An 18,682-nucleotide genomic window follows, 5' to 3' on the forward strand; every position below is an offset into this window, starting at 1 on the left:
TAATTACAGATAACTGATGAGAATTGGCTTACTGTGTCTCGGACGTGTAAAACAAAAACACACACACACACACACACACAAAACAATAACGTTGGGGAGGGTGTTTCACGAGTTACGATAAAAATTATAAAAACGAAGATATAATCATATTAACTAAACCAAGAAATTTCATTCTTAAAATGAAAACGGTTAGCTAGATTAACTAATTGAACAGAATATATACTATGAACAGTAAGCAGTACAAGGGCGTCATCAGGATTTTTTGAGAGTCATTTCTGAAATACAGGCCTAGGCCTAAGTAAGTCGTTAGTCATTAGCAAACCAATGCATAGTCCATGTCAAATAAACGTATATTAGAAAATTAAAGTGGTTATGGATATAAAATTATAACACCACGTTCGCTAGTTCTTGTAGCACTATGTTTAATTTTCCTTGACCATTAAAATAAAGTCAAGATTCAAAAGGTTTCGCGCACGATGTCCCCATCCCATACCGACGCGGGAAAGTACTTTAAAATTTTTAAATTTCAGAGTGCCAGTTGAAACAGACATACATACCCAAACACTAAGCGTCCAAATGAACGAAGGAGACTTATAATAAGTTTAATTCTTCTTAACAGTGGACTAATTCGGTTTTGTTTTTTTTCAATGTCAACGTGCCTATAAAATTACCATTCACACAGGAAAAATTCATCCATATAGACTGTACTAATTTACTTTAACAATAAACAATATCTTGTATTTGACATTATGCTTTCTTTAGATGTCATTTGCCTCTAACTTAGATATAAGAATGAAACACTCCAACATTCACCCTGGACCATAGATCAGCGAGCAGTAGAATAATAAAACATTCAAATATAGCATGACATAAGGACAATAAGGAAACATTTGATTTTTCGTGGCTGTCTTTGTGCACCCAACTTTGAATAAAGTAATATTAAAACTCGCATTCTTTCTTCAATAAATTATCGATTTTCCTTTTCAATTCCTGTAAAGGCCCAATCGTCGACTCCTGAGGCACCCAGACAAGGTTCAATTTGTACGAAGTCCATTAATAACAACCTTTTGCTTTTCCCATCCAACCCCTACTGATATTAGTTTATTTGCTAATCTATCGTGTGGCCCCTTTTTGAAAATCCAGGTACAGCCTTTCCATCGTTTAGATAATGTGTAACATTTTATAAGTAAAGATAACAGTAAATAAGGCAACTTTTTGTTTTGATTGAATCCGAGTTACTTTTCTTCTACAATGTCATTTCAGTGAATGATTTTGTAAAAATTCTGTTATCAGACACTAAGATTTTTCCCACTACACAACTAAAGCTAATTGGCTTATAATTTCCAGAATAACTCTTATCTCCTCCTCTCACACTGGGTAGTAACTTTAGCAACTCTCCAATCCTTGGGCACCTTCCTACTATCTACTGATCTATCCAAAAAGAAAGAAGCTTGGATGTCTAATCTTTAACTTACCCTGGGGAAAGTTTTGTGTGGTCTAGCACTTTATCTATTTAATCCTCCAATATTTTTCCTGCCTACCAAGGGTTTAATATCAGCATGAATCAGAGAAACGTTTTTAACATGTTATGAAAATAGAAGAGAGTAAAACATTTAAAAGCTCATCTATCTCGAAGTCTTCAGCAAAAACCTTGCAACCAGCATTTTTAAAGGCCCAATCCCCATTTTAACCTTTAATTAATTTTGACATACGTAGTTCATTCCCATTAGTCTTAACATTAACAGACACCTGTTCCCCATAAGCTATCAAAATTTTCTTTTTTAACCAAATTCCTAGCTTTTCTGTAGTTCTGTAAATTTTGAAATCTGTCAATTTAAACTTCTTAAATTTTGTTATTATTTTATATTTAATCTTTTTTCAAATTTCTTAAGCCTGTCTCACAAGTTTTAACTCATTATCCAAATTCATTGATGACAAATATTGTCTAATGACTTCAAAATCGACTTTCTTAAAATTAGTAACTAAAACTTTTTTTTTTGATATATCAACACGGACTTAATCATTTTTCCAATTTTTTACTGCAGCTTGGATGAATGATTTCATATAATTACATTACTCTTTTAAAATCATTTTTGTGTGAATTAATTCACACTTCATATAAGCTTGAAGTAATACGAGTCTATGCATTTTTATTTGTTTATTGAATTTTACGTAAAAATACAAGGAAGATCAGTCAATATCATCCACTGCCACCTTTTGCACTACTCCTTTCAGACCGAATAGTGGAATTTGACCATCATTCTTATAAGGCACCCACAACGCCAAAATGAAGAACTCGATTTTTTTTAATTTTTTGCGTATTTATTTTTGGCGGTAACGAGGCATAGGCAACAAAACTTTAACGGCCATAACACGGGTCCACCTCGGCCTATACTATTTTTTGGAGAAACAAACTCTGGGTTGTAAATGTATTTTTGTTGAGTTTCTGAAGTGAATGAATAATAAATTAAAAGCAGCATCTTCCTGAATTTTTGTTTGTTTTTAATCCTTCTCTCCCGTCCTCATTGCAGAGGAAGTATAAAAATAACCACACCTGACCGTTTTTCATTCATTCCTACCGACAGACGGAATATTAAAATATCTGGCGTTCGTTTTCCTTAATTTATCAGCATAAAAATGAGTTACAAACTACCTGGACATCTAAACATGGAAAGTTTCACCCTTGATATTTCCTCAAGTGTTACTTTCTATGTAATCCACAAATCGACAGAATATTTAACAATTAAAGCGCTTTTGTGATTTTGCTAATATTTTTTTTTAGCAATGATTAACACTGCCATATTTTTGGCTAAGGTTCTTATAATTGAAAACCGCTTAGCCTTTTCATAGACTAAAGATTCACAATCCGAGTTTACTCTAAACAAAACGTTAACGTCTTTACTCAGTATGTTGACAAAAAAAGAACGTTACTAAAATTTATCTTTTTTTTTAATATAAACAGAGTTTTAAAAGAAAATAAAAAACAAGATATCGCATTTAAACATATCTGAATTGATAACGACACAAGTAAATTTATAGTCATTTCGTTTGTTGTTATTTTTTTCCAATTAACCGAATTAAGTGTAAACATCCTTCCATAACGTTTCACGTTTTTAACTTACCGATAATTATTTTTATTGTCGCATTACTAGAAATTAGCATTAAGTTGAAAACGTGAAATTCACTTAGTAGATCAATTACGAAACATCTTAGTCAGATTTTATTTTCCATTGTAAAGCTGTACAATACCCTGTGTGCCCTTTGTTCACCACGTGGAATTGAATCCCTTATTTTTGTATTATAAGGCTGTAAACTTATTGCTTGTCCACTGAAAAACATTGTCGCAGTATTAGAAATTACCAGAAAGTTAAAAACAGCCAAAGTTAAGTTTAAAGTGAGAAAAATTTTAGTAGGTTTTACCTGCCACTTTCAAGTCAACTATTACTTACGTTTATCAACTTACAACTACCGGTTCTTAAACAACTGGTTCAAAGTGTGGCTTAGTGTCCAAATTTGAACCCGAGATTCGCGTGCTATTGCCCCAAAATAGTGCTTTGCACTTTGGGGACATGAGAGCGTTAAAGGTGCGACGTTCAAAACTTACTTTTAGAATAAAGTAACCAGAGGCGTTACTAGGTGCTTAAAAGATTCGAAGTTTGGTCCCCATAGGAGCAGGAAGTTTCGGCGTTTCATTACGATATCAATCATGGTTTTCTGTTCTGATTTTTCAACACATCAACTGGGTTCTATGAAATATATTTGGGGTTTGGATCCCGTATGCCACGTGTACCTACTGACCACTTGCGACGATTGTCAATCGACATGTAACTAGATTGCATATATACATACACACACTGACCACTTCCAGTTATTTTTGATCTGTTAAGTCACGCATATTTATCAAATACTCAATTCAATAGTTAGATTACGTCACACGCAGCAAGTATCAGATTAACCAAGCACTGTCCTCAGGACCCACCATAAAGGTTTTTAAATTATGACTTCAGTGAGCAAATTCATAACAAAACTCACCTATGAAGATTAAGATCTTGAAAAGAATGAAAAATATTAAGCAGCTAGTCCCACACAAAGCGCATCGTTCTAGGCTTATGCACGTTCAAATTTTCGAATAGGGGGCTTAATTAAATATTTCATCAGAAGTAAATTTAAAAATATATAAAATCATAAATTTAATACAGTAATAACACTTATTCAAAATGTTAAAAATGTAAATCTATAAATATCATGATGTTTAATGTCTACAGATTGATTATTACAATATGAAATTCGACGAGAACCATTTTCTTGTAAAGACACCCATATACGATTCTGAATAAACAACAATATAAATGTTATGGACTGTTACATACATAGGCCCTACAAACAAACCGATAGCTCATTGTGTAGCTTTACTACAAACAAATAGGTATAGGCTTCTGGGCTCGGGTCCAAAGGATAATCCGACTATGCATGATCCTACGTATAGGTTCCAGTTGTTCTTCAGCTATTAGCTATGTCAAATGGTTCACTTGTTTGACTTTCAACAGTCATTTGCACAAACGTAAAACATTATAATATTATTCATTTGTTAGTTATGTCATATATACCTATCAACTTTCAGATGTTCTACAGTTGTTTGCTATGTCACATGTAACTACCTGACACCCCTCTGTCTGTCTTTCAACGGTCAGGTTAAGTCACGTGTACCTATTTATAACTTTCGATAGAAGCATGGTGATCTCCTACAACAGAGAACCTCCTACCCGTTGATGGCGCGGTATCTTAATACTACAAACACTAGCTTTTACTTAGCTCTGTTTACTTGTTTTCATATTTAAGTTTTAAGTAATGTTGACCTTCCCATTTTACTTGGAGCCTACAAATATTTTAAATCACTTAAATAGTTTGGGTGTTTAAATAAACTGTTATGATAAAGGCCCCTGGGAAACAACAGTCAGTGGTATTAACTGTACTCTCACTTATAATATGGCCTGAACATGTAAAACCTATACTGCTGACTTCATAGACGGGTGTCAAAATGTTTGTTTTTTTTTCCCAATTTCTCTCATTCACAATGAAAATAAACCGAGTTATCATTTATTTTGTCCTGTTTGGTTCATCATAGATTCTGATCCGTCGTTCTAGCTTACTAGTTAGTTATATATATGTGATTATGTTATTACAGATGACTTGCACAGTGTGGAAGTACATAAATGAATGAAAACCAAACCACAGTGAGGCTATTAGCTGGCTTAGTATACGATGTTCTAAATTTAGCAATAACTGGTGCAGCTTGCTCCCATAGAAATAGTAATCTTTATGGAAGCTCTAACAAGATGCTTCTTTAAACGTATATTTTCTTGAAACTAATTAAATGAAAACAAAATTAGAATTAGATGAAATATTAACCAGAGATTGACTTTTTTTTTTTATCAAGGGATGAAAACAACAGCTAAATTCTAAGAATAGCTCAGTTTAATTATTTTCTAAGACTGAAAACAAAATCGCCAATTAACTTTTAGCAGAAACAGGCTCCGATTAATTATTACTGGAGGATTAAAAGCGATTTTTAATGAATACTGAAAATAAAGCTAATGTCTGACGAATTTTGAATATAAAATTAACTTCTGTTGGGGGCCTAAATTAACGTTGAACAAACACAAATTTCCATCATGGATTAGATAAATAGCAATTTTCGAAAACTAAATTAATCTACTGTTTATTTAGATTACGAAAATGTGATATTTACGTACAGCCCTCGATATCTCTATAATTCTTAGCACCCAGATTATGCCTGAAACTCATACTGTGTTGCATTTGCCGTGCTTGAATATGAGCACATTAGCTCGCTTGTGAAAAATGAAACATTCCTTTCCAGGCTAGGTAATGTTCACTCTGACGGAAAATATTTCTAATGAGGTATTCGACTTTTCACACTAAGCACAGACTGCTGGAGCCCTGCTGCTACCAACAGATTTATGTATAAAAAAAAATATCGCAAGTATATACAAAAACGTCCTTTATCGTTCGCCCTGTTAACTGAGTGCCCACACTGGGTTGACAATGCAGTCCCAACGGACGAATACACATAAGTTGGTCATTACTTTTTTTCATAGTAGTTTTACATTTTTTAAGCATTCATTTTTTCCAAGAAAGGTCTCTAATGACACTGTAACAAACGTCTTGAAATCAACAATTTAGTTTTCCTAAGCAACGTTTTCACGGGAACCTAACATATAATACCGTTGCACTCTTCTTCATTTTTAACATCCGATATCAACGTTGTAAAGTAATCGTTGAGAACAAACCTACGTTTGCCAATACTTTTAACAATAAAAGAAATAAAAGAGAACCTAAAATCATGTAACTAAACCTCACGTTAATCAACGTGAAGAAGTTTCACCTTTTGATTCCAGTTAAAAGCTATCATGAATCATCATGCTTTCAGGGTAAGTTGTAAAGTGAAAGGTAAAGGAATAATCCTGAAGTTTAAATAGTTTTAGCTCGACTTTCTAATTCTTAGTTGTAGATAATCAACAGAAAAATGCAGTTTTTGTAGAAAATAAAGATTTTGTAAACACCCTTATCTGGCAGGATTCAAGTGTTACTCATATTGAACTGTGACCAAGGTCGATGCGCTTCCTTATATGGGAGGGAGAAAACAGTGCTGGCTTTCAAGATGCCTGTCGCTAGAGGGCGGGTTTTCCTGCACACAGTGCTGTTACATTATATAGCAATACAACATTACTCTTTAGTAGTTCGGATCTGGTTACGTTGACGTCAGCGAAATGCTAAGAAACTTGTTTAATGTTCTCTGTCAAGTGATCAAAAAATTAACAATAACAGTTACTGAATAGTTAACTTTATTTAGAAATAATCATTGTACACTAACATAAGCAAGCAGTAAACCCATCTCATAAATTAAGCAGGTCGGAAACTAATCTGTTAGTTTCATAACGGTAAACTTCACTCAATTTGGGGAAAACCTATGAAAATATCATAGCATTTTGTCATACGATAAATAAACCTGTCAGATATAATAAAGAAACTTAATTAGTTTTTAACTTATTTTCAAAGCAATTGACTTTAAAACTATTTCCGTTTCCTTATATAAACAATTGTTTCTCAAAATCCTTGCTACAGTGCTGGACTTAAATATTAAAGGGTAATTTCCAGTTTTTCGCAAGACAGTTAACTAGGTTAGGTTAGGTTATAAACAATTATAAGCTGAAATATATGTGTTATCCATTTAAGACATTTCCTTTTGCTGATATTTAAACTGAAGACATAAAATCTACTTACTCTTTGAATAACTAAAGGTGAACTAAAATCCTTTCCACCTTGTATACGAAACCCCCAGGGTGTGTTTTCTCCCCGGGACAGTTTGACTGTCAACGTTTGCGACGACATCTCGAAAATCCTTCGAATCGAACGATTGAAACGTTATCGTAATCAACCTATAAGCTCAACGCCACCACCTTCTTCCCAAAGTCCCTTTGACCAAGGCGCAGCTTTAGCTGTCGCTCGTAGTCTTCAGCGGTCTTGACAACCGGCCTGTCTTGGCTGAAGCAAATCACACTTCCGCCAGCAGACGAACTACCCTACTATGCATGTGGATCAGTATTTGAGTTTCGTGTGCAACGTCGTGGGAGGGGTCTGTTTGCCAGAAGCGTTTATATCAAATATGTAATGACGTCACTATGTTAAGTACCAACGTGGCTGAAATTGCTTAGCAACAGTGGACGCTAAGTTAAAAGTAGGTTGTGTCATTCTTAAACACAAGTTGTGTTGGATTTGACTTTATAGGTGTCGCTTTTTTCACTGACATAAAGCAATAAAATACGCTTGCTGTGTAATGAATGTCGCATATCGTTATATTTGTACAATACTTGTTCATAATAAATATTATTTTACAACACAAAATGACTGCAAAAATCGCGCAGTTCAAATATTTTAGTTCCATATTTGTAATGAAAAATTCAGAAGTTACGAATCTCAGACTTCAAGTCTTCATTTTCTTTTATTTTTATTTATACAAGAACAATGTGTATGTGTATACGAAGAAGTTCCACATTACTCAAAATATGTGTACAATAATTCAAAAGTAACGTGGATTTATTATGTTTTAATTTCTTTTAAATCAAAAACTCTTAATGTATGTTTGTTTCAACTTTTTATACGTCCTTCAGTGACGGTAGAGGTTTATATTGTGCCACGCTAATTTGAATTTTGCGTCATCCCTAATTTAGCTAACTCTAGGACTATTGTGAAATTGTATCTCAGAACGGCTGATATGGGTATTAACTCCTTATCAATAAAAATGTTAATACCCATACCAGCCGTTCTGAAATACATTTTTATTTCAGGTTGGTTTCTCGTCATCACATGAAATTAACTGTCACATCATAACGCCTTCATTGCTAAACAGACAAGCGGGTTTTGTGAAAGGGGGATTCAAACTCGCGATTCTTAGGTTAAGACTCAACTGCCCCGAACCTCCTGGCCATGCCGGGCCTATACCATATTCCCTAATAGAGTAATTTTATATTACATACCAAAACAAATCTGGTGAATAAGTTGTTTATAAATTGTGTTTAAACAGACTGTTTAACTTCGTTAATTCTAGTGTTAGAAATATGTGTTTTAAACTTCAATTATTTTTAAGTCTTTAGTAAATTCGCTTATCACTTATTTCAACGTCTCTTCAAATAAACAAAATTGAAAATTAAATTGCACCAACGTTACCTACAATCCATTAACAACATAGAGTAACAGAAATTTGAAACACGTAGAGTTCAAGGACTCCTGTCACGATATTACAGAGTCGAGTTACGAGCATGTGGCCTGCGGGCTCTGGCTAATACGTTTAAAAAATGTATCGAACACTTGACAAAATTTAAAGTCATTTTGTTGGTGTAACTTTTTTTCTTTTAATTCCCGGAAATTCCAATCATGTCAGCAGCCATGAGTGACGTCACTAATCCTGTCTGTGCTACCGTAAAGTATGGAAATTATTGTAACTAAAGCATTAACCATACAGCTCGTGCGAATCCGACCTATTAAAATTGAAATTATTCATCGTCGTAGGCACGTTTGTTACCTGTTAACACTCTGTCCATCACGAAACACTGATAATATGCATAGAAATATTAAGCAGTCATTTCAAAATTCAACACTTTTTTATGTTTTTTTACAAAGTAAGTGAGCATGTGTTCGTATATAAAGCTTTATTTCTTTTTTTTGAATAATATTTACAAGAATTAAATGAAACCGTTTGAACAACTTTATTTGAGATGCCTGTGCACGAGCAGACAGACTCCGAGAAATAACGTATAAACTAAGCTCTAGTAAAACCAAGAGGCTAACGCTCGAGATGTAACATAACTTAAAAACCAGTAAAACTGCAAACTTTCTGAGCGATAAGCGACACGCGAACACTTACGACATTTTATAAACAACATTACGTTTGAATGGATTGATTGTTTTTGTTTCAGATTTTCACGCAAATCTATAAAAGGACTGTCTGCTCGTAGCCGTACTTAAGTTTGAACTGATAGACTGGAGTGAAGGCAGGTAGCCAATAGCACTCACCGCCAACTTTTGAACTACTGTTGTCTAGCCTAAAGGTGGGATTTGACCGTCAAACGTATAGTGCACCCACAGCAGAGAGCACTTTTGTTAAAAAAAAAAAAGGGGATTGGGTGCAAACTTAAGATCGTTTAAATTCAAAGTCCGAGCATGCTAAATAGTTGGACATGTTCAGACCAAAGTAACAGTGAAAACAAAATTTATCTATAGAGATATTCTGCGCACAAAAATATTTTTGAAACAAAATGAACAGTATGTAAACAAGAATAACTGATAGGAAAATATTGTTAAGACAAGTAATATTTTTATTTACTTGTTTATTAGTGAATAAAAATGTTGTAAACAAGAATATTTTCATACAGAGAAAGAAAGACGTTTTTAAAATCATAATACTTATTAGATACACACTTCATAAAACCATAATCTTTCCACATCAACAGGAGACAGAAACGTATACAAATACCCTGTGTAAACAATAAAACTTCTTTTCAAAGAGTGATATGACGCTACGCCAAAGTGAAACCTTTACACACATATATATATAAATAGAGAGAGAGAGAGATACTTTGTAAAAAATAACTTTTTTTTTATGTAAGCTTTACATAAACGAGAATACTTCCGCAAAGAGAGACACTCTATAAATAACAGAACTTTCGTGAAACATTCTTTGAGCAGTATTCTTTCTACAAGGCATTTTGTGAAGAATAATACTTTCACAAAGAAATAATATTGGGAAAACCAAAATATTACCAACTCAAAAGTATATATTTTTTGCAAACAAAAATACTCTACGTAAAGAGAGTGACGTCGTACAATTAAAAATCATACTTTAACATAGAGGGCGATATACATTACATATATATATGTTGAGAAAAACATTCACACAAAAAACAATTTCTATGCAGAATATGGTGCGTAAATCAAATTGGTTTTTTATTTAAAGAGACGTTCCGCGAACAAGAATATTTCTACGAATTTCCGCTTACTGACAAATATTGTTTAAACAATAATACTTGTAGGTGGAAATATATTATTAAAATAAGAATAGTTCTAACTTGAGACAGATAATTTATAAATAACAATACCTTCAGCCATTTTTAAACAATAATAACCTTGGGAAAATAATAATTGTTCTATAGAGATATATAAATACAATAATACTTCGTTTATCACATAAGTATTTTATACAAAGAGAAAAACTGGAAATATATTTCTTTCGCAAAGAAAAAAACGTTTCATAAAGAATGACAGATGTTGGACGAATAAAAATATTTTAACATAGAAATATCTTGTGAACATGATTATTTTAGCACCTACAAGGAAAAACCAATCCTATATTGACACAAACACTACGTAAACAATAATATTTCCTAATAAAGAGAGATATTATGTTAATATTATTACTTGCACATAGAAGAGACATTACGTAAGTAAGAACAACTTTACGTATTGACAGATTTAAAACAAATGATATTCTGTAAACAACAATACTTTCATATATAGAGAGATATTTTCAGAGTATCTCCAAACACAGAAACAAATATCGTGTAAACAGGATTACTACAATCCAAAGAGAAATGATGTGTAAATAAAGAAACTTTAGTGTAGAGAAGACGTTTTGTAAACAGAGAAATGCATTATATAACAAGAAAATTTTAGGCAGAGAGAAAGGATATGCGTGAACAAAAATAACACCACATTGAGAGCGACATAAAAAACAACAATAATGATTATATTGTTATTAAGCGAACAAACATCTAATTAATTGTTTTTCTTAGCATTTAAATAATTCCACATCAAAAGTCTAGCACAACATGTTTTCTAATTAGCCAAAAATCAGTTTACGCTTTACCCTACGATATTTGAAACATTGTTTATATTCAACTGTTAATCTGAGTAGATGACGTCAAACAACATTTTGTACCATATTATAATAAAACCTTTTACACGAAAATTAAGGAACTGTTACTATTTATTGTCATTGAAAATTGAGAAACTATAGTAAATATTAAATACTTTTTTTTTAATTTTTCAGTGATTGATTTAGTTCTAAGATCACTAACTTTGAAGAAGGAGAAAAATGGACCTAACACTGATTTTGAGAAGGAAGAAAAGATGTTTGTTTTTTTCGAATTTCGCGCAAAGCTACTCGAGGGCTATCTGCGCTAGTCGTCCCTAATTTAGCAATGTAAGACTAGAGGGAAGGCAACTAGTCATCACCACCAACCGCCAACTCTTGGGCTACTCTTTTACACAACGAATAGTGGGATTGACCGTAACATTATAACGCCCCCACGGCTGAGAGGGCGAGCATGTTTAGTGCAACCGGGATTCGAACCCGCGACCCTCGGATTACGAGTCGAATGCCTTAACACGCTTGGCCATGCCGGGCCAAGGTAGAAAAAGAGCTTGACGTCGTTCTTTCTCACTACATGAAGAAGTTATTAAATCATAATTCCTCTTCGAAAGTCCTTAAGAGTAAGCGCTGATGCAAAAATTAGTTATGGCATTATAACAGTATTCAACTCTTGTAGTTTATATCCATTCTTTACATATTTATTTTCATTCAAGTTTCTGTTTTTTTTTTAATTATTAACTGGTTCTTATTTAATTTTATTTATAATTTACTCTTTATTTGTGGCTTTTATAATAACCAGAATACACTGAAGCCAAATGTAAGAATTATCGTTTGTTTTGTCTTTTTAATCCAAGGTCTAATGGAAGTACTACTCAGGAGAACAGTGTAAACAAAGTAAAATCTAACAGAAATATCACTGAAAAGAGCGTATAGTTTTAAGGAAGAACCGAGAGAAATTGTCACTGAGAACATTTCTGTGAATTCAAGGAAAGAAGGAGAGAATACAGAAATCACAGAGAAGAAATTTTTGGCTCGAAGTAAGGACTGACATAAAGGTTACCCGAGAACAAAATTTTGGATTAAATGAAGAACTGATAGAACAGTATTGAAAAAAACAACAACAACTGACAATCGTACTTTAATATTCAAATTGAGAATATGTTTTTGGTATTTATTCCGGAACCAGTTGGTGCTTGTTTGTTTTGAATTTCGCGTGAAGCTACACGAGGGATAGTTGCGTAAGAATAAAGGGAAGGCAGCTAGTCATCACCACCCATCGCCAACGCTTGGACTACTCTTTAATCAACGAATAATGGGATTGACTGTCACATTATAACGCCCCACGACTGAAAGGCCGAGGATGTTTGGCATGACGGGGATTCGAACCCACGAACCTCAAATTGCGAGTAGTGCGCCATAACCATCTGATTATGCTGGTAGAGCGGTAAGTCTACGGATTTACAACGCTAAAGTCAGGGGTTCGATTCCCCTCGGTGGCCTCAGCAGATAGCCTAATGTGGCTTTGCTGTAAGAAAAAGGAAACACACACTTCTGGTGCTACATTCTATTAGAGTTTTGGATGACTGATTACGCATTCTTTTTATTACGCTATATTTCTGATAGGGATGTTCAAATCCAGACAATAAGTTTGTTTGTTTGTTTTTTGAATTTCTCTCAATGCTACACGAGAGCTATCTACGCTATCTGTCTCTAATTTAGCAGTATAAAACTAAAGGGTTTGTTTGTTTGTTTGGGAATTTCGCACAAAGCTACTCGAGGGCTATCTGTGCTAGCCGTCCCTAATTTAGCAGTGTAAGACTAGAGGGAAGGCAGCTAGTCATCACCATCCACCACCAACTCTTGGGCTACTCTTTTACCAACGAATAGTGGGATTGACCGTCACATTATACACCCCCACGGCTGGGAGGGCGAGCATGTTTAGCGCGACGCGGCCGCGACCCTCGGATTACGAGTCGCACGCCTTACGCGCTTGGCCATGCCAGGCCCAAGACTAAAGGGAAAGCAACTAGTCATCACCACCCACCGCCAACTCTTGGGCTACTCTCTTACCAACGAATAGTGGGATTGACCGTCACATTTCAACGCCCCCACGCTTAAAAGGCGAGTATGTTTGGTGCACCCGCTGGGACAGCGGTAAGTCTATGGACTTGTAATGCTGAAGTCCGAAGTTCGATTCCCGCAATGAACATTATGGCAAGCCCAGTGTAGCTCTGCTATAAAAAACAAAAACAAAATAAATTAACACTGGACGTACCATATCGTTTTTAGTTAGTGTGGTACGATTGGTTAAAATATACAAAGTTGGTTTATTTTGTGTGTATGCCATCTTAGATATGAGAAGAAAAAAAATAGAATAAAGTGTAAGATAAAATATTGATAAATAATTATATGACTAAACTATGACGAACACCATACAAAAAATTCAAACTGGAAATAATTTGACGAAATAGAAACTATCATTATGAATTTGTAAAATAAGAAACTGACTACAGCGATAACATAGTAAAGATTCTGTTTGAAAAATTTCAGTCGAGGTCGAACCAAAACTCACTCTGATGTGAAAGTAAAATATTTGAAATCGTGGACTAACAAGCGATCCTCCTCTTCTGTGGGGCCCAGCAAAGCCAGCTGATTAAGGAACTCTACTCGTAATCCGAGGGTCGCTGGTTCGAATACCCGTCACACCGAACATGTTCGCCCCTTCAGCCGTGGGGGCGTTATAATGTTACAGTCAATCCCACTATTCCTTGGTAAAAGAGTAGCCCAAGAGCTGGCGGTGGGTGGTGATGACTAGCTGCCTTCCCTCTAGTCTTACACTGCTAAATTAGGGAGCCAGGGCAAATAGCCCTCGTGTAATTTGCGAGAAATTCAAAACAAACCAAACCTCTTCTGTGGACCACGACTGATGTCACATGAATAAAGCGGTATTTCTATTTGTTGTTATATACGTGTGGTTTACATAACCACTAGACTGGTTATTTTCTTCTATTGTAAGTAAACTTACAGTATGTTAGAGCTTTTAAGTCACTGTTTTCTACAGAAACTGCCATTATTGCCAGGTGGTTAGGACTTTCGATTCACAATCTGTATACGTGTGTTCGAATTCTGCCAACGAACATATTTGTTCTTTCATATGTGGGAGTGCTATAATGTGACGTTCAACTCCATTATCTCTAGGTAAAATAATAGTCTGAGACTTAGCTGGAGAGGGTTGTCTTCTTTCTAGTCTATCACTTCAAAATTTGCGCGAAATTTCATAAACGATCTATAGAAAACATACCATCTTTGTAAACATATTTTTTTTTTCCAATCAAACAGTATGTTTTGAAAACGATCGAAATGGTAAGTATTGCATAATTATATTACTTTATTTATATAATAGAAAAATGTTACATTGTTGATTTATGTTGTGGAAACCACAAAGTTTTTTTAACATTCAAAATATGCGTTATCTGATCAGATATATCTTCGATATATCGTGAAAACGGATGTATAAAACATTATATTTAATATTTATTAAGGTTTTCAAAAGTTTCATGTGGGATATGTAGAATTTGAATATTTTATGTATAAAAGATGTATGAAAAATAGTGATTTATAAGGGTTACGTTGATTAATCTGCAAGTTAAACACTATATGGATAATAATGTACAAATAAAAAGCTTTAATAAAAATTTATACCAAAATTATAGTTGTTCAGTATTAAAATACATTATTATCCATATGACGTAATTAAATCGTTGCATTATCAGAACTTCTGGGATATTCATAAAAAACTATCAAACCCTCTAACGACTAATAAAGAACTATCACGTTCTGTAGTTGATTCATAAATAAAAAAATCACTCTGATATGCCAGAAAAAATTATCTCTCCTCTGGTGACACCCTGTGGAACTACATCCTCTTAGTGAACCCGATATGAACTACCTTCGCATGCGTACGACGTGAAACGTCACTTGATAATGTCATGTCCCCTAAGGGGCGGCATCACTTGATATTCACCTCAGATAACCCCCTCCCACCACTGGGCTGGCTCACTCGGATGTTAAGTGCTCTAACAACTCAAGCGTAAGTTAAGTTTTAAATAAAAATCATTCTTTTGCTGAGACTTTGATTGAAGGATTATGTTACGCATTTGTAGTTAGATAACGCTAGTATAATATGTCATGGCAGATATATTACTCAAATGTAACAGAATAATCTGTCAAACTGTAAAAGATAATTAAACAGGTTCTTGTTAAACGAGTATTAAAAAACATATACAGCCAATTAATACTTGCAGTAGAAAATGTTTTGGTTTGAATAGTGGGATTGACCGTTACATATAACACCCTCACGGCTGAAAAGGCAAGCAACTTTGGTGTGACGCAGATTCAAACCCGCGACCCTTAGATTACGAGTCGAGTGCTTTGACCATCTGGTCATGCTGGGCATCGGTGAATAAGAGGCACTGTCCGTTTCATAAGGATAACATTAGCAATAAAATATTACTATTGTAAAATGGTGCCAAGTGATAATAACACAGTCGTGTGACAAATTAGTTTCAAACATACTATTGGAAATTAATAAACTAATGGAAAATCATGAAATAATTTGTTTGGATCCTTTATTTCCTCGAACATTAGTAAAACTATATTTATTACACAAGTTCTTTTATTGCTACAAACTTATGGGCACATAATGATGTAACATATTCCTGTTAATTAAGATAAAAATTAATCGCTTGTAAATTGTAATTATAATTAAAGAGTATAATATAGGCTAATATTATATCCACATAATGAGAACGATATGATACACCTTGTTTCAGAACTAATTAACTGGGGCTGAAGATATCATAGCGCTACCTATCGTCGTCATTAGAAGCGATACATCTGTCAAATCAAGAGACATCTGAGAACTCTCAACATTATGATGTCATACACCTTGTGACTGCTAGCAGCCCTTAAAGTCGCATATAACGTGATTGTCTCCCTAACTATAGTACTTATATCACAAACTGACTTTTTCACTCATGTATATATTTATTTTATTAGTTTTATTCTCACAGAATTTAAATTTATTCAAATTTCTTGAATAATACTTACGGGATTATAACTAGTTTTTCTTTTCTTGTTGCTTGCAGAAATAACTTATTTAAATTAAATCTCAAAAAGTAATGAGTTTCGCAGTAATTTTTGTTAATAAACTGCTGAAATGTTGAAAAAAATGGCCACCCTTTGAATTTCAAAGTTGAAATGTTTAAAAAACCAATAGTAAAAGTGTAACTCTTTGTGGGACATAACCGCAATACGAAAACAAGTAGTTATTCCATTCTAAGAAAGGTTTTACCCACGGATACGGATCAGATGGTTTTTAAACCCATTGTAACTTTTTTATCTTTTTAGTAATATCATTCTTAAAAATAAAGGTCATTTGTCATTTGCAAACTTATTTGTTCTGGCTGCATAAATGAATACGTAGGCTCCACTACCAGCTTGTTGTCCCAGAAATTCTGTGAACTCATCGAATATTCACTGCATGTTATACCTTAAAAAAGTGTAAAGTTTTTGCCACAATTGAAAATTGATAATAAGATAGTTGGTTGGGTAATTTTGGATCCAAAAGAATTTGATAATTGCCAAACTAAGGTTGAGCTTAAACCAAACTTTTTTTAAAAAAATTGTTTTCATACATTTTATCGAAGATATTCGAAGCTTCAATCCCAGCAGAATCTGGGTTTCTTAAGCTCTTCATGTAAAGAATGCTTCTTATATGAAATCCAAATTTGATTCTCTGAAATTTCAACGATTTGTTGAAGTCAATTAATTTTCCATTCTGATGTTCAAGATTTCATTCCATAAACTGTCTATGGTATTTTTTTCTTTTAATTATTATTATCCAAGAACTCATTTCTTGAAAAACCCTATAATCTATTGCTGTGGAACATATTTGTTATCCAATGAATAGATGTGAATCACATTTTATTGTCGTAAACAGTTAGCAGACTATAGCTTAATAAGTGAATTGAGGACTCACTTAAATTTCCTGGGCTCGCTGAGCCTCCTGAGATATTATTGGGTTTATGGTCGAAAATATCGTTAATAGAAAGATCGTGTTACTGCCTTTTGATTAAACAAAACTTGTGATTAAGAGCCTAGAATCTCAGATTAAATGATATTTTTGACTCTTAAATTAAAACGTCAAATTTTTATTCATCTTCTTACTGATTTTTAACGACATTTGTGAAAACAACACTTTTATACTTCGTTTAATCTTTTTTCATATTTTCAAATTTTATAAAATATTTGAGTAAAGAAACATACTATATAACTGTAACGATAGATAGACAAAAAACGATTTATAAGCATATTGTTTGTTTTAATTTCACGCAAAGCTACTCGAGGGCTATCTGCGCTAGCCGTCCCTAATTTAGTAATGTAAGACTAGAAGGAAGGCAGCTAGTCATCACCACCCACCGCCAACTCTTGGGCTACTCTTTTACTAACGAATAGTGGGATTGACCGTAACTTATAATGTCCCCACGGCTGAAAGGGCGAGCATATTTGGTGTGACAGGGATTCGAACCCGCGACCCTCAGATTACGAGTGGAGTGCCGTAACCACCTGGCCATACCGGACTTTTATAAGCATAAGGAAGAATTTTGTTGATGACGGAACATATTACATGTTTTGTTAGAGCATTGGTCTATCTTCTTTATACCCGAAGAAATCACTATTTTGCTACTGTTATTACAAAAGATTTTTTTTCTCACGAAGCTACTCTAGTTAGAAGAGTTTTCACAATTTTCTTTTCTCGTATATTAAAAATTTAAAAACTTTTGAAGTGGTTTATAATATTCTATGTTGTTTGTTAGTATTGTGTGTCTGTTAATAGATAAATCTAAATATTTTTTTTATTTAAAAATTGGAAACAGACCGAATAGAATCAATCCAGACTTCATTTTTACAAAGTAACTGACAGTTGTGTCGTTTGAAGATAATATGATTTGAGATAAGACTTCGATTTTATCTTTTTTCCCAGCTGTACATTACTCTCTTGGCCAACTGATCATTTTTACGTCTATTTTTGTTTCAGCAGCAAGTAATGTTGTGGCTAAAAACATCATTGTAGTGGAAAAAACAACAACAAAAAACTACTAGAGCTTTTCAAATGGTCGATGGTACATTTAATATATCATAATTTTACTTTTGAAAAGAAGTAGTGAAACATAA

The 18,682-nt window shown here is 33.7% G+C and overlaps 1 protein-coding gene across 15 annotated transcripts in view; it reads right to left on the reverse strand.

Moving 5' to 3' along the window:
* The window catches only part of LOC143229568 (PDZ and LIM domain protein 5-like), a 66,840-nt gene extending 59,185 nt beyond the window's left edge, over nucleotides 1-7,655 (reverse strand). For 6 of the 15 annotated variants that reach the window (XM_076462099.1, XM_076462107.1, XM_076462109.1 and 3 more), the window contains exon 1: nucleotides 7,303-7,646. In XM_076462099.1, coding sequence (XP_076318214.1) covers nucleotides 7,303-7,410 — 108 coding nt within the window. In that variant the 5' untranslated portion in view covers nucleotides 7,411-7,646. Of the gene's footprint in view, nucleotides 1-7,302 lie in introns of all 15 variants that reach the window. The other 9 variants (XM_076462102.1, XM_076462108.1, XM_076462100.1 and 6 more) reach the window with 5 other exon arrangements.
* Between the last annotated feature and the right edge of the window lie 11,027 nt (nucleotides 7,656-18,682).

The sequence above is a fragment of the Tachypleus tridentatus genome, chromosome 10 (assembly GCF_004210375.1).
Source record: "Tachypleus tridentatus isolate NWPU-2018 chromosome 10, ASM421037v1, whole genome shotgun sequence".
Classification (NCBI taxonomy): Eukaryota; Metazoa; Arthropoda; class Merostomata; order Xiphosura; family Limulidae; genus Tachypleus; species Tachypleus tridentatus.